Source organism: Haliotis rubra, unplaced genomic scaffold, assembly GCF_003918875.1.
Source record: "Haliotis rubra isolate DU_JTF1 unplaced genomic scaffold, ASM391887v1 Scf105, whole genome shotgun sequence".
NCBI classification, from domain to species: Eukaryota; Metazoa; Mollusca; class Gastropoda; order Lepetellida; family Haliotidae; genus Haliotis; species Haliotis rubra.
The window spans coordinates 2,105,215-2,123,463 of NW_025764948.1; the positions used below are offsets into that span (position 1 = coordinate 2,105,215).

The 18,249-nt window shown below is 39.2% G+C and overlaps 1 protein-coding gene across 1 annotated transcript; it reads right to left on the reverse strand.

Annotated features, from left to right (window-relative positions):
* Positions 1-4,953: 4,953 nt before the first annotated feature.
* Positions 4,954-16,506, reverse strand: LOC124276214. Its single transcript, XM_046711879.1, has 2 exons — positions 15,759-16,506; positions 4,954-6,329 (listed from the first exon to the last, which is right to left on the reverse strand). Exons 1-2 carry the CDS (start codon positions 16,188-16,190, stop codon positions 5,817-5,819), a joined length of 945 nt encoding a protein of 314 aa, XP_046567835.1. The 5' UTR covers positions 16,191-16,506; the 3' UTR covers positions 4,954-5,816.
* Between the last annotated feature and the right edge of the window lie 1,743 nt (positions 16,507-18,249).

Sequence of the window (18,249 nt, forward strand, 5' to 3'; positions counted from 1 at the left end):
TCAATAGATGTTTTCTGCAAAATGTTGAATATGTGTACGTATAGTATACATATCAGTTATGTAAAGGGATCATTTGTGTATGTGTGTTTGTTTTGAAATAAACATACGAATTACTGTACATTGGAAAGAATCCTATCACTTGTGTAATCTTATCGACTGATTGTAGAAATGTGCAACGTTTTAATAAATGTTTTGCATGTCAACAGTATATAATATTTCATTGAAAAAATATGGATGTAATTCGGTCAGTTTAATCTAGTTGTGAACATTGGCCAAAAGATTTAACGAAGTCACTGGTGTAGCTTCTTTAGAATATATATATTTTCTTCTCATAAAGTTTGTAGACCACCCGTCTAAGCACTCCCTTGTCAAAGTTGTCAAGGATGGTTTTACGTCCCAGTTTTGCATTTGAGACGGTCCCTGTCTTGTCTGATTTGTTTACAATATTGTAAACTTGTTGGTAAGACATGCCAACAGCTCTACAAGTTCTGTAATAAACCCTTTCTAAACTAATGAAAGGTTTACCTCTGTCTTTTAAGCGGAAAAACCTATAAACCTTTGCAACAATCGACTGCAAATCGTTGGCCATAGTGGACGCTGTGATAAAGATGTGCATGCATGACGGTAAACTTTTTATCAAGACTTAACATTTATATTAATATTTCTTCAATCAAGAAAACGATACTTTAGTAAAGAAACACAAACATGCAACATTTATTTGTTTAGGAAAAACGTTAATTCGTATTTTTACACCACCTGTATTATTAGCATAAATGTAAAGACTATTTCAGATTTCTGTTGTTGAACTCTGAAAAAATCTTAAGTTGCTGTTTTGGTACCAAATTCTCTCCTGTAAACTGCCCTTTAAATGCATGGGAATGTTAAATCGATTGAAATAAAATTAGGTAGACAATAGGCGAGTTGATATATTGACAACATAGTACATTTATCACCTTTATAAAGATATTAAGGCTAAAAGCATTTTTCTAGCATTTCCGACAGTAGATTCTGAGAATCGACCATGACAAATCATCACATAAAAAAGGTAATCATCTTTGTGACCAAAAAAAAAAACCTAGTAAATATGTTATATTACATTCTTTTCTTTTATATATAGGGGCAGGGGACATTTTCATGTTAAAGGTCACATAAACCCTAGGGGGTAATAATACATAAATCACTAACTGGCATCGTTATAAATGAAACCCCGTCATTAAAACTACTCATTTCGACCTTTAATTGACTTAAATCGACCTTTTTGACAACAGTGCACAATTCTCACCCGCGAACGAAATTTCAACCAATCAGAGCGGCGCGACTCTGTGACGTCATATGAGGAATAGCTTTGAGGGCCGATGCAGAATTCATCTACATTTTAGGGGGTAAATTATCTTGTTTACAGGCTTGTATAAACCTGAAATCGTGACAATTGTTGTGGAAAATGAAAGCTATATGTTCTCACAATCTACTGGCATTTAATTTTGTCTCCTGCTTTGCCTAGTTTCCGAGTTACAACTTGTTTTCATAGACGCTTCTGTCACAATTGATTGGTGTCGTTAGGCCCCTATTTGTATAATGACTGATCAAATTGATCCCATTTCCGTGTCTTTTTACCTCGATATTTAATCATGTCATGTAAAAATCTGTTTGTATTCTCAACACAGTGTCGGCCCATACGTTTTCACATGCAATACAGCAATTAATACTCCTTTATTTGTAACCCGTGTTAGGTGGTATAAACCTACACATGTTATTTGTCACCATTCACTTGATGGTCAGTTAATGAATTTATAACAGGTATAATTAGTGGTAACACACTTAGATTATCCGACAAAGGTTCCCATTTGGCATTTCTTGTGTCTGGAGTAAATATTCAACATTATGAACATCGATCAAAGGATTAACCGATAACACGCTGATTGATTAATTACTTTTATCTTACACAGCGGAATTGTCAAAGGTAGTGTTTATGTATGTAGATTTACTAATTATAATCTATACTGAATACACTCTGCCGTGCCGGTGTCTGCGTAAAAACAACGTCCTTCTTTCAAAGGATTAACCGGCAATACATTGATTGATTGCCCATTATTGGCTAACTAAATTACTGTTTTTAATGAAAGGCGGACATTTTGCAATTAGTTGCCAGGTGTGCTATCTTGGGTGACCAATGAGACTATACACCAATACCTGAAAAGATTTATCACTTTTTCGTATATTAAACTGTTAAAAGACACATCATTTGGAACAGTTTTGTGGATATTGATGGATACATTCCTCAAACAAGGTAATGGCCTGACATTGTTCCTATAACTTTAATCTGTTTTAATTTTAATATTTGCATTTTGTTTTTTAATCATTTGTCGTAGCATTCAACAGAATCATTGTTTTCGCCGTGAAGTGTAATGAGACAGACAACATACACTAGGGTGTGTGTGCGAATTATGATTCACATTGACAAACTATAAAATGTCTAGATATTACAGTTCTGTTATAAATTCACTATAAGTATCAGCAGATCGTCAGCTTTTTATTTAGTTTCAAAATGCATAAAAGTATGATAATAAACTAATTAGGATTATAAGACCAAATATAAAGACGCACATTGACTAGTATCTACATACTGGTGAGTGGACATTAACCATGTGAATGTAGCAAGAAATTTATCGCGCAGTATTGTGACTTCGACCCCCACCTCGCTTCCGTGGAAGAAATCGTTATGTTATAAGTTGTGTCATGCAAAATCCGTTTGGTTATGATTCCAATACATATTTAACTACGAGTAGAAAGTAGTTTTGATTTTCTAACTTGATGAAAACAAACTATAATCTCATTAATTCTAACAGACTTTACGATTTTTTCAAAGTGGCGGCGCCCTGTCGGGAACATCCGCCAGTCTGTGGATAAATGCTATTTAGGTTTGTTTTCACTTGTTATAAAATCAAAACTACTTTCTATTGGTAGTAAAATATGTATTTTATTGATGGCCAATAGGATTTTGCATGACATAACGTATAACATAACAATTTCTCTCCTGGCAGCGAGGTGGGTGTCAATATAATACTACTTACAATATTATTGTTACTTCGACCACAACCTCACTTCCGAGGAAGAAATCGTTATGTTACAAGTTGTGTTATGGGAAATCTTTATGGTCATCAATCATATACATATTTTACTATAACTAGTAAGTAGTTTTGATTCTTTAACTTCCGTGAAGCGATCTGAACACAAGTAAGATATCGTTTCAGGCTTCCACAACGCTCGCTTCGCACTCACAAACATAACCCATTTAGCACGAACTGCGGGATCCTGTGGAAATCTGTGCATGGTGACACCATCACCCGACCCCTAGGAGCAATTGACTACAAAGCAACGATTCGGCATGTCGTCGTTCATGTCGAGAAATCATCAAAATGATGAGCGTGCTACACACTTTCTATACAACTAACTGAAAATCGTTCCTCATATGACGTCACTGCAGTGCTCTGGCGACAGAGTTACGTAACCTGTCTGTGGTTTCGTTGGCGGGCGAGAGGGAAGCAGGCGACTTTTTGGCCACTTTTAATCGCTCGGTATTAATTAACCACAAGTTTTAAAGAATAAATTTGGTGTTCCGCATAAGACTAACCACAAATCTTTCATATGTAATGGTTAAAAGAGTAACAAAAACAAAGTTTAGTGGTTCTTTAAGTACTGTCGGAAATAGAAAAAAACTTTTTCGCTTTTATATCTACAGTTTAAGTAGTTAACATGTGAAAGTATGAAATATCTGTTAAACTAAGTTCGGCCTAACTACATTCGCAATGGTAGGGAGATAGAAAATGTAGAAAAAGTACTTTACTTAGGAGAGATAAGTGCAGAAATGAGCGAAAGTCCAAAGCGACTTATTTGGAACAGACCATGGTTTTGTGCAAATTAGTGTGCGATGATATTGTATTACAAAGGACACTTTTTAAATTCCCATTTTGAAATTGAACTTAGCTTCATTATAAATGACAGCTGACGTACAAAATAATAACTTTAATACTGAAACTATTAAGGATGTAGCTACCACGGAGTCTCTCAATCATTATAAAAAGAAACAGGTAGGAGGGGTCGTCACAAAAGCAAAACCACAACGGGTATCGCAGACAGTGGCTGGGGGATAGAGATAGGATAATCCTTTAGGGGAATTAAGCTGTGGAAGAAAACGGCATGTCAACAATTTACAAATAATATCCAGTCCTGTCTATCTTCGGGTGGTCCTGCCACATATATTTTGAGACATTTAATACGATGGCTGATTTAAGCTTTTCTATGGGTATGGGTATCATCCTCTTTTACATATCTCAACATAAACTTTATGAAAGACACGTAAGATGTCAATCAATAGATGAGACATGTTCAACACACTTGAAAAAGCATATAATATCATTGATATGACCCCTTGTGCCTGTATGCAGCACATGCATTTCATGCCAGGTGAGTAGACGGTTCGTCGTCATACCTGGCTGAGCGACCTAATTGCCATCTATAGTCTGATCTATTGTTTTCAGCAGCTATTCGCATTTTTTTTAAAGCTTTGCCCGATTTTACGAGTAAACGTGCTTTTCTGGATATCCTATTACGCATTCCACTGAATGCCCAATTAGGCCGATGTGGGTTATTTCGACATATGCTATTTGCAATTGTGTAAACTTTAGGGATACAGAGTAACAGTCTAAAAACAATTTTTTTTTCTATTTCCGACAGTACTTTAGTGCCAAACACTTGTTATGCTTTGTGGTCAGTGAACAAGTTTTCACCATTCTGTATTCATGGTGTTTCCAAATAATTTCTAATGAAGAGAAAGACCACTTGGTTGGAAGATTACGATTATGAAGGGCCAAGACCTGGTGTAAATAAACGCGCAAATAAAAAGGCTTCAATTACTGAAGTTATTGGCTTGTTCTCGGAACGTTGAAAAGCACAGAATGGTATATACATTTATTGCTTTGTCATTTCAAACACGAACAAAGGAATAATTTTTAAAAAATAGGAACCGTTACCATCATTAATTAGAAGTCACAAGCACTGGAACTTTGAATACGCTACTTTGAACAATTGGTTTGGTTAGGAAATTAATCCTAACAAACTGCAAACTAATGAATACGACAGTCATTGCTTTTAAGATATCCAACGCTTTACGAAAATGAAGGGCAATTCCCAACCTTTGTCAAACAAGATGTATGTTACGCACGTGCACAGAATGACATACTAGTAACCTTCAGGTCGGTTTGATCCCAATGTCTTTATCCGACATGTCGAAACAGAAGATTTGTAACATTGGTTTAGGAAAACACTTTCCAAAGTCCGTGAATTGGAAAAGTAAGACCACAGTCCGAGATCAGTGGGTAGAGTTGTATGACCTGCCGTGACGGATGACGATATCCATGCGAAAACGAAGCCTACTGTCATGGATGGTTCGCACTGATAGTGCACATAACCGTGAAATACAATGATCAGTAGGATCTTCTGAAATGTGAACATTTCTACACCACCAGGCCAAATATGCTGGTTCATAGCTTTGTACTTAGGTGTCTTAATAAGATCTAATTGTTTCTGTTATTGATATGTACGCAGTGAAGTTGCACACAGAGGTTCCTGGTCATACCGACTACACTTTTGGAATGTTTAATGTTCCATATAGTAGAAACAGGCACTCGACACAAGGCAAAAGTCTGGAGACGATATACACACATAGTGAATGTGACCTCAAGCTTTGGTTCAAATCTGACCAGACGATACAATAACCATGATGAATTCAAAGGTAGATCTATCCGATAAGATTATCATTAAGTTCCTTGACCACTTTGGGCAACGATTTGGTTTGGCTTACTGGCCATAATTCTCGACAAAGCATTCATGTTTCTTTTCACCTTGAATCGGTAGACCCAAGGGGCGTCCTTTTTTGGCAAGATTTTCTTTGGTGGGGGCAGAGACGTCAGATCGTTGTAATCGGCCCTTTCTGACATAACATTGGAGTACACAATTGGGGTTTCCATAAAATCGGGAAGGCCGATTTGGTCGTGATTTGAGCTGTTTGACATTGAGAATTTTTCTGGAAATCTAATTCCTGGCTCAGGAAATCTGACACCAGACTCAGGAAATCTGACCCAAGGCTCTGGAGATTTTACATCAACTTTGATGCCCCATTCTGTCTCTCGTTCAGACGCAGACTTGTCTCTCGTTCTCGTACTTGACTTTCTTGTCCTGCTTGAGCGGTTTGACCTTGACGACAGACGTCCTGACGTCGATTTCTGTCGGGTCCTTGATGACATGGCTGGCTCCAGTTGAAGGTCAGGAAGCTGCAAGTAAAGATTGGTGTTCGATATAGGTGTCAAGTCGTAACTCTGAAAATGAACATTTTGAGATGTCCATACGAATATTGAAAACCAGATTAACTGAAACTGAAAAAGTTGTAAGTGCGGTCATTGTGATGAAGATAGATTTTATATATAATTATTTCGTTTGTAAAATGGTACTGTCACCAAGTGCTGGATCTGATACATGTTTAGCTGAATGCTTGTCATCAGAATAAACCCCCCAGCAAAACCCTTTCCATAATCGTATAAAGGCAGTTGTACAACGCCGATTTCACCACAAGCGCGTCATGATTTGGTCAGTCACGATACCAGGTGTTCGTGAAAAGTTTTGCGGATCCTGCTCCGCAATGGCAAGTCAAGTGATGAACTGTGATTAGGTGAAATTGGCTTTTAACGTTATGTTCATATTTCTTAATTTTGTATTATGTATTTTTGTTTGTTTAGGGAACACATTTAAGGGGCTCGTTGTGAATGCCAACGTCTCTAGATTTGGATGAGTGCTCGTACTGAAGAATGGCGATAATTTTATGGATATACAACTTCTTAAATATACACATGGAAACGAATAAGGGAACACATGAAAGTACAAGTGTTCCTTTATTCTTTTCCAGGTTTCTTCACAAGATATGTATTGCACTGTGAGTGAAATTCTGGAAATAAATAAACGAACACTTGTACTTTCATGTGTTCCTTTATTCGTTTCTAAGAGCATATTTCAATATTTTGTGATGTTGGCAGTGTCTTGAAAGTCGGGCACTGCAGCACATCGGTGGTAGGTGAGTGAGTGAGTATGGTTTTATGCCGCTTTTTAGCAATATCACGGCGGGGGGACACCAGAAATGGGCTTCACACAGGTGGTAGGCAAGAACTATATTCCAAACACAGTACTGTTTTAAGATATACTTATGCATGACTGTCAACTGGTTTCAGCTGGAGGCCAAGATTTGTCAACGCAGGGTTGTCCGACTTACAAAGGTATACACGATCCTGGGCGACAAAGAGAGCGCTGGCCCGTCACTGATTGTATTGTACCCATGAATCTGTTCCGGGTGAAAGAAGCTCTTATATGAACACCAGTATAGAGGCACACCTATAGCTTTATGCTGTAACACATTGACAACCAAAGCCTTGCTTAGCCGGGTCTAGTACATACGTTCACTTAGTGTATTATACCATACATTATATGTTATATTCCTTCCCTGCAACAAACATACGGGTATCAATAATAGGCCAATATTCGGCATGGGTAAACACCAAAGGTATAGGAATTCGGGAAATGCTGCAGCCTCCCAGTAACCCATACTGGCTGGTGATGGAGAAATGCCATACTACTTTTGGAATCTGATATTTAAGCCATGTTATGGTTAAATTGTAATTTCTCCTTAGGTTTGCATAATGGCTTGCACAAAATGCACGTTTAGAATGATCGGTGAAATCCTGGTTCGGAATCAACTTCAACAATGATAAAGTAACGTCACGATTATTTAATTAAGTCGTGGTCTCGCTTAGACGAAACCATTTGTTAACTAACCTCTCTGCGGATCAAGAAAACGGCTGTCGAATATGATATGTCTCTGAAGCAGGTATCTCCATGTGATAACCTCATCTTGATTGGCATATATAGGTTCAAATCATGGACACTATTGAAATTAATACCAGATGCAGGCCAAGTGAAGATCCTGGTCTTCAGTAACCCATGTTTGTCATAAGAGGCAACTAACGGGATCAGGTGGTTAAGCTCCCTGACTTGGTTGACACGTGTCATCGTATCCCAATTACGTAGATTGGTGCTCATGGTGTTGATCAATGAATTGTTTGGTCCAGACTCGATTATTTACAGATCGCCGCCATATACCTGGAATATTGCTGAGTGCGGCGTTAAAGAACAAACCAACCAACCTAGTCGGCACAAGCTCGACGTATATTTCAGTAAACGGGATACACTAGTACTAACGGGTTTTTTTCTACACATTTCGCATTAACGATGATCTCTACTCTGTCAAGCACTTCGAGTTAATGGGGTTCACTACTTGTCCAAGCACATCGGGTTGACGTAGTTTACTACTCTTCCAAGCACTTCGAGTTAACGGGATTCATTTTTCTCACTCTACATGTCTTCAGTAGTTGTAGATACATGCCCCCCTTGTCGAGTTAAAGAATTCACTTCTCTTCCTCTGCATAACTTCACTTGTAGTAGTTACCTGGCCCCGATCACAGGTAGACAACCCAGCGTGCAGGACGTCGCGACTCACTGTTCCCCAATGCTGCCCTGTAAAGCTTCTTTCAGCTGATTATAGCAAACCCTTCCCCCGTGCCGCCATTAATTGGCTTTACGAAATAAGGGTATTGATGTTAACTGCGATCTACACAATAAAACGTGACGAGTAAGGGAGTCAATCAAGCACATATCTAAAGAGTACGACAACGAGATCATGTTTCTGTATGTCGTTACTGTGTTCGTACCCCGTTCTACTATAAGAGGCCGGTAACCCATTGCTTAAACTGACAGTTGCCAGTGGTACCTGTGTTGGGTTGTCAGTTGTTAAACGCTCGAGATCTCCACCCAAAACTGCGCAAATATATTATTTGTTCTTTTCTACTGTCTTGAAGGACTTAATAATATATTTATAAGAAAGTAACTTCGAATCGAAATGTTGGTTATTGGTAAATAACTTGGAAATCTAAATCGATATACATTATTGCTTGTGTGATTTTCATTATGAATTATCAGGAATATGAAAAAAAAACCTGTCTGGACCAACATCAAGTGCCTGTCTTTGCCCTTTTAAACTGTAAGCCCAGCTACCATCCACCCGAACCCTTACATACATCCATATATAACAACAGACTTTCGCCGATACATAAATACAGAATTATCTAAATGAACATATAAAAAACATGATGATAGAACCAGACAGAACTGAGTAAAACATTTTGAACAGCAACTTAAAAACCCAAGTCAGAGCTGTCTACCCTGGCGTACCTCCAAAGGGAGATGGTATCACGCGAGAACTACTCCAGTACTTCAGTACAGTGTCACCTGTAATTATCACCTGTATCGCTGCTTTGGTCCCGTTAGCCACCCCAATCCCTCAACCAATACCCCGTAGCACCTCGACACTGAGCCTTGACAATACTTCACTACCTGGATCAGCTGTCTCACAGGCACACATTACATTTCTTCTTTAACCAGTAAATCCTATTGATTAGCTCCAATAAAAGAAAAAAAGAAACAGTTACACAATAAATCCGTGGTATAATTGTTACCAGTCATGCCGTGGGTCCCTGCTCAGTTCACGCTGAACCAAAGATCAAGAAAGAATATTGCAGAGTTCAGTGACGTACTGAAGGGGACAACGCCAGAAGGCATTGCGCCGACACTGAAACTAAACACCAACAGTGTTTCTTGAAGGGAACTGTACGCTTTCATGGAGTTTATAATACGTTGTTTAAATTCTTGTAACTTAACTGAGTGATTTAACACTACCGAAACTGCGCACCATCAGGATTAAAAAAGTAATTTCATGATGAACTGCCGGACAAAAGAAAGTAAAAAACTTTAAGGTGGATTTGACCTTAAGATTAAAACGTTATGTAAAGGTTACTTGGCTGAAAACAGTCACCGACTCACGGTACAGAGCAAAAGAAGAAGAAGGACACCACACGGAGTGTGGCACAGATATGGACACGACCATTTATAAAAGAAAGATATAAACATGGCACAATGCAATAGTTTATTGTCTACAGAGGGGACGCATATTTGTAAATGAAATAGGAGATGGCGCTATATTCACTGGGTGTTTGTAAGTGTTTTCTCAATGATGTAGACTGAATTGAACGTAATCCCCTGGAATATATGTCAAACACAAGGCAAACCCTACCCCTATCTCTCCAACTACATGCCACACGGCTGACTCCAGGGTCCTGCAGGTAGTGTTTGCTGATACAACACTCCCACTAGAGTCACTTAACTTGTATAACCAGTACTAGAGACTGTGGAGAGGGTCATTATAGTCTCATGAACTAGCAAACACAATGAGGACGGTGGATGATCATTCTTCTTGAAGTCAATAAATCATTCGCAAAGCAGGTGGAGAGCATGATTCCAGTATCTTGTCAGGCAGGAATTCACGAGATAAAGGCTTTTTCTTGATAACATTCGCCTTAAAACAGTATATTGTGTTATAACAGATTGTAATGTTAGGATAACGTATGTTAGTTTAAGCCGTGCGTTATTGAATTGGCATAGTCAGCACAGTTAAATATACTTCTCATAGAGCTTAAGGGCCACCCGATTCCTTCCCATCACTATGGTTAATCTCTCGTGCCGTGACAGTTTAACTTTAGCAAGATGGAAGAGTTGATAGTCCTTAATTGTTAGCATGTCGCATACTTAGTACTCTATACACCACCATTGTACCATCGGGTATGGAGAATTTGTTCCCGGGTGTGTTTTTCATGTTGTGATAGTTTTGATATTATAGTTTGTTCCATGTGTAAAATATGCATCAGTAAGACACGAGTGAGTGAGTGTGTGTGTAAAAGATTTACCATACCCGCTGTGGTTCATGTTATTCTTTAGTTATTTCTATAGGAAAATGACAACTGAAACAGGACTGAACAGTTAAAACATGTTATTGTACTGATAATTGTATTGATAAATTAATGAAATATTAATGAATTTAAACTAAATTTGAACATTCTGTGAATGGGATGATGAACTAAACAGAAGTACCAAACTGACACGTCACTCAGTTTTTGAGTGGATGATTGACAGTATGAAGATCTAAATGTATTTTTTTATAAAACTCAAAGGCATGCTGTTATGATGATTTGTAAAGGTATTATGGTAGAGACACAAGTCATGTTATATATTTAAAAATTAAAAAACATATGTAATTTCGAATATCTGCAATCCGCTTGTCTCGAAATGGTTCTCAGGCATTGATACACATATGAATAACTCTAATGCCTTAGACGTGGGGCCGAATCCTATAATCACCCCATGCACGTTTCTTCTTATGTCAGGGACGTCGGGATAGCCTAATAGTTGAAGCGTTCGCTCGTCACGCCGAAGACGCGGGTTTGATTCCCCACATAGGTACAATGTATGAAGCCCATTTCTGATGTCCCCCGCTGTGATATTGCTAGAATATTGCTAAAAGCGGCGTAAAACTCAACTCACTCACTCTTCTTATGTCAACACAATACCCTTGGTCAAGGGTTTCGTCAAAGTGGTTGACAGACTGGTCTTGCTAATGTCGGGCTCTCCTCTCACATCAAGTGGTATATTATTCAAACGTCCTTAAACCAAACTCATTCCAATGCTTCTAAAACAGACGGTACAGACACAAGTATGTGTGATATCATGACTCAACAAGCTACCCAGGATAACTTTCCACCTCCCCACGCGACTGAATAGAGCCATTCAACGAGACCCACAGGATCTTGACCCCATGTGCTATATCGGTTAAAGGCAGTGTATGAAATAAGCCAAATACCCAGCCCGACATCTGGGCTGGTAACTTCTAAAACCAGCCCAGAAGAGATTTAACCATTCCTTCTTAAATACTAAATAGAAAGTATCAGTGGACATGTAATCTGAATAATTTTTTTCACCCGTCCATCGGGCTGGCTAGCTGTAAAATTAGACCGTCCGGCAGAAATCTAGCCCGTCTCGGGCGGTCGGACAGGCCTTATTTCATACACAGTTAAAGGGGACTTTATTCCGGCCTATAGCTAAACACGCAGTGATTGGTAGCATAGACACCCTTTGCTTTAATATCCTATACATTAATTTATCCCTTTCAAGGACCTTCATTCCTCGCTTCATCATGACTAGTGGAGGTATAGAACCCGAGGACAATATACACCAATATGGTGTCAGTGATTCCTGTCACATGATTGATGTCTTCTGTCAGGACAATGACGTCTTCTCCATGTCAACACGCGGAGGTTAGCGCCATAATGGCTTCTGAAGCCTGGACATGCTCATGGGACAAATACCGCTGGAGATCAGCCTCATGTTATACGAACGTTTGGGCACCGTTAATTCACCACCAACTGTTGATGAATCAGCTAACTTATGCAATGTTTAGATTTTCCTTTTGGCTAGATGTTATTTGTTTATCAGACCTTAAATAGGACAATATGTATCGGGAAAAGAGGGTTCCTTTGATATATTTTAATAAACACACGGATTGCAATAAGTATGTGTATAGCAAATGTACCATTGTATTGGCGTCATAAATACATTATGAGATTGGTAGAAAGTCGATGTATTTGTGTGTGACGTATTAGTAATTTGACCCTTACGTGTAATACTGTCTTAGTGGGCAAGTGGAAAGAGTGTCAGCCCGAACGGTCAGTGGTTCTATACTCAGCCATATTATCTGGTACATATTGTTACCCTCCCTGGCCTCGGTATTAAGGTGTCCATGTTTACCTGGGGCATGGCGTCTGGATCATGAAAGCAACTAAAGTCCGCATAATTACAAACGGTCACTTAACAACATGCAAGTACGTCTTAATAAACGTGCAATAATCTCTAACGCGACATTATACCAGAACTCATTTCCGGCCATCACTTGCTTTGCCTTTGTATGTGTTTGTAACGGGCGGTGCGGCAGGATACGCTCACCTTGTCACGAACACCTGGTATCACCATTGTTGATATCGATTCATAAACATATGCCCACAAATCACATTTAATCTTACCTCGATTTGTGTACAGTGGGATTGTGAAGATTATGAGCTGTGTAGGATAGGATTTTAAATGCATAATGATCTTTGAATATAGACACATATACTCCCTTTCAAAAGTTTAGACTCACTAGTGTATATATGGCCACTTACTTCAGGCAACTGTTCTAAACTAAATTTTGCCAACTATTCCATACTGTTTAAAGGTAGGGGAGACCGGGGTCAATTGTAACACTTTTTACTTAACTTCTTGTAGTTCGATCCCAGACGACCGCTCACACAAAATTAATCGATACTAACTAGTACATTGGCTTCTTGGCTTTAAACCTCAGTGTCGTTTCAAGTTCACTATGATGTCTTAACGAAGTTATTACGTATCAAATGCAATGACTACAAGTGTTACAATTGACCCCTAGCACGGGGTAATTGTAACAGGTGGATGGGGCAATTGTAACACAGAAGGTTCAAATGTAACAATTTGTTTATTTTCCAAATAAAATCAAAATAAAATGTGGAAAGATGTTATCTTGATCAGTTGAGGTGGAAATGGATTAACAATAAACCTTTATCACCATCACTTGTATTGGTATGCCCAAAATATAATACAAAGACTAACAACAAAAACTTTCACCCGATGCTGATACTATCAACATAACCCTGAAAATGTTCTACTATGATAAACCTAGTAAAGAACTAACATAAAACCTTCATCATAATTTGCTTTATTATCATAACACAAGGGAAAATTACATGGGGGCAATTGTAACACAGTGTTACAATTGCCCCTAATGGCAGTAGCCATATTTCATGCCACGCACACGTAAACAAACTTGGGCTTCTCAAATATTTCTGCTTCCAAATATGTCGTAATATCTAAATTTTACACTTGAAATGTTAATTTCATACCAAACACCATGTACTGCATTAAGAACGCTTAATACGTTTTGTGAAAAAATTTACTTACCTATGTGAAAAACGATTTTTCGTCAACTGTATCTCGCCATAAGCGAGCAGATGAAAAACGCCTGGATGAGTACCGCAGGAAAGTAAAGGGAAATAACCCTACTCACCTACACTATGCTTGAGCGAAAACTTTTAGAGTAATTGCCCTTGTTACAATTGACCCGTGTTACAATTGACCCCGGTCTCCCCTACTGTTTACACATGAAATGATGCATTGTAAGACAAATTCGTAACGTTGAAAAGGTTATTGTCATGAGTTCAATAAATGATAAAAATCAGTGAAAATTGGCGAATTCTTAACAAAACATTACACCAAAACGCAGCTGTTCACGTGCACGATATTTACACATGCTTTTCAGCAATCTGATGCATGATCCTCGTGCAATTCATCTGCATGAAGTTTGCAGTTGGTTCCCCAAAGTTAGTGGAGAAATCAATCTTAGATGTAACCATAATTTATACATAACATATAGTGAGTGTTTTAAGTGAGTCTAAGCTTTGGATGGGAAGTATATACACGTATACATGTATTTTGACCTTGTATAGCGGAAGAATATGTAATAAAACATTTGAATAAGAAGAAGGATGTGCAATATAATATTTGTAAGTTTAGGTCGTATATGTAATGACCCCTAAGTTCTTTAGAGAACTACGCAAAATAACATTTGTGTATTGAGGAATTATATGTTGTATATTCAAGTATAATGGAAGTGTGTGTGTGTGTGTGTGTGTGTGTTTTTTTTTTTTTTTGTGTGTGTGTGTGTGTGGGGTGGGGTGGGGTGGGGTGGGGTTGAGGGGTGTATATGTGCGCGCGTGTGTGGAGGAAGTATAGGCATGCGGTATTTGTGTAGTTATAAAACTGACAATATTGTTTCTGAACTAATTGCACATCTTACATGTTCGCACAAACAGATGACGATATTCATAACTAAATTCTTGAATTTTAGCAAATCATTGATTTCAGACAAAATTAAAAAGTGTTTTCCGTACTAGGTCAGGTTAGACTACACTCGATAACTTTGTGGGCCTCGTCTTTCACACATGCTGAGCTGTAAAATGTATTTATCTTGTTTTAGTTTACAAAGCAAACACGAGCACTGGTGTAAAGGGCTTCAAACGTGCCGAGCGTAATCCCTTGAACTTAATCTGTATTTACTATCCATTTAAAGAAAAACGTACTGTTGTTTACTTAAACGTGTTGCATGAAGCCACTTACTGCTATCCTTATACTGGTATACTTGTTATTGGCATTAAAGTAGAACTGCCACGTTTCATACGACGTAGTTCGTCAAAGTGCAGGTTCAAGGGCAAGTATATATCGGTTAGTTTCTGTCAAAACATAATATGGTAAGGTTTTACGACATCTTTAATTTCTTGCTTCTTGAAATGCGTGAGGGTAAGAAGAGCACTGATTCCGTAGTCGTTAGTCAGTGTGAACTGTGTTTAGCGCCATGTCATGGTTGGGGACACTATAAATGGCTCCAAAGGTTGCACCCTTGAAGGAATCGACTATGGGCTTTCCCGGTGACGAGCAAACGCTTTAAAAAACACTAGGCTATCCCACTGCCCCTAATGGTCATCAACATGCACTGACTTTGTTGTTGTAACACCTAATTCAGACTGACAATCGAAGGCCAGGCCAACCTCTAGTACAACCGATAACAATCAGAACAGCCATTATGTACATAGAACAGACATAGACATCGCCCGTGGGGACACAGATATGTATGGGCTATGTAGTCTCACCTCAACATTCTTGGCACGCGGTTGCGAGGGGGGAATCACTCGCAGTTTGACGGAGGGAAGGAACCCAGTCACACCTCTCTTCTTGAGACTTAGTTGAAAAGCATTGCCATCAAACTCCACAACTTTGGGACGAGTCGTTGGTCTGGATTTAAACCTCTGGGCATATTCCTCGGGAGCGTTGGTAGAAACAGGCGCCGTCTTGGATCTCGATTTCCCCTGTGTGGGGTACGTCTCCAGGATGTCCGTGAAGGTGTAGCTGAGGGGTCGGGGAGGGACGCTGCGGTAGATCAAAGACTGGGCACTTGTTCTTGACACCATCTTGGTTCCGAAGCCTTTGGACGCAATTCCGTCTCTAAAGGGCGGAAGTCGAAACGTCGCCTTACCCACATTAGCTGCCACCCTTGTGGCGGGCTCCGCGCTCTGTTGTGTCATATCGCACTCGTACACAATCGGATTACCCAGTCAATCCTATTGTGATTAAGGGTGTTACAGTATATGTATTCATGTTTATGTCGTCACAAAACCTCTGCGACCCTGATATCCAGCAGAAAGGCTTAGGGCAACGAGAGTCTGTTTCTTACACTGTACGAAGATTGCATGCCCAGTGCTCTCCCCACACCGCCGATCAATAATCTATAGTCGATCATCCATGGGACGCTACACTACATCTATCAACATATGACTGTCTCAAAGTATTATTCGGGCAATGCGCCGGTCCTTGGCGACAGGAGCGCTATACATGACTTATACCTACTCCATGCCCAGACCAAATTACAAGGGCTTTTGTGCAAACGCATGAAAAGATTTTTAGAATCAGTTGTTCGTGTACATAGTGGCTTAGAGCTCTTCGCTTGGCCCCACAATATTTGACGTAGTGATTAGAACTTACTTTAACATGGAGGGGTTAGCCTGTTTATTGAAGTTATTGAATTATTGACAAAATGTTTATACGCCCTTATCGGAGGAGTTTTTGGGTAGACGTGTGTTGGACATAGGTTCAACTAGAACACGACTGCCGTGGTGTATTGTTTTAGATATCGGCGATGTGGTGATCTGTTATCGTAAAGACTTTGAGTACTGTCAGTTGAAATGGTTGTAGTTTAAAGTAACCATTGACCTAACTGTTGTGAGTATTACAGGGCTATGTTGCACACTGGTTGTAAATATGATGTGTTCGATTATTTAGCATTTTAAAGTGTCAAGGGCGGTGGGTACATGGGTACAATGTGTGAAGCCCATTTCTTGTGTCCCCAGCCGTGATATTGCTAGAATATTGCTAAAAGCGGCGTAAAACCATACTCACTCACTCACTCACTTTTAAAGTGTCGATGTTTCTCTGTGAAACTAACAAACAACAAAGAACAACAAACTAATATTTTATATACTTACCCAATTTTACAAGTCAATGCAAGTTACTGCAAAATAAATATGCAATCACAGAATACAATAGAGTGAAAATTCAATCACAGTACAATTACAACGGCACAGAGCAACAGTAGTGGTCAAGTTTTCAAAGTAGGCCCGGGCTGGACATCTCTGGGTGAACATCTCCCTTTCTTAAGAAGACATTTTAACTGAAAATACGAGCAGTAATATATTGTTAGGTAAAGATATTTCTTATGCTTATTGTAATAGTTTCCTCACTCCTGTTTACGTAATATATTACAAAATAATAATTCACATCCAGTGTGAAAATACGGCCTTCACTTGACAGTTGGTCTTGATGTAATGTGAGATGCGAGAGGTATGCACGTTTAAACCTCCTCATGTAAAGTGAGATGCTAGAGGTACGCACGTTTAAACCTCCTCATGTAATGTGAGATGCGAGAGGTATGCACGTTTAAACCTCCTCATGTAGTGTGAGATGCGAGAGGTATGCACGTTTAAACCTCCTCATGTAGTGTGAGATGCGAGAGGTATGCACGTTTAAATCTCCTCATGTAGTGTGAATACCTGCAGAAAGTTTAAACCTCCTCATGTAGTGTGAGATGCGAGAGGTATGCACGTTTAAAACTCCTCATGTAGTGTGAGATGCTAGAGGTATGCACGTTTAAACCTCCTCATGTAGTGTGAGATGCTAGAGGTATGCACGTTTAAACCTCCTCATGTAATGTGAGATGCTAGAGGTATGCACGTTTAAACCTCCTCATGTAGTGTGAGATGCGAGAGGTATGCACGTTTAAACCTCCTCATGTAGTGTGAGATGCGAGAGGTATGCGCGTTTAAACCTCCTCATGTAGTGTGAGATGTTAGAGGTATGCACGTTTAAACCTCCTCATGTAATGTGAGATGCAAGAGGTATGCACGTTTAAACCTCCTCATGTAGTGTGAGGTATGCACGTTTAAACCTCCTCATGTAGTGTGAGGTATGCACGTTTAAACCTCCTCATGTAATGTGAGATGCGAGAGGTATGCACGTTTAAACCTCCTCATGTAAAGTGAGATGCGAGAGGTATGCACGTTTAAACCTCCTGATGTAATGTGAGATGCT

Excerpts from the sequence above, each read along its gene's own strand:
- LOC124276214 (XM_046711879.1), bottom strand. The coding sequence starts at position 16,190 with ATGACACAACAGAGCGCGGAGCCCGCCACAAGGGTGGCAGCTAATGTG. Across the intron at positions 6,330-15,758 it reads CGCGTGCCAAGAATGTTGAG|CTTCCTGACCTTCAACTGGA; the intron begins GTGAGACTACAT and ends CTTTACTTGCAG.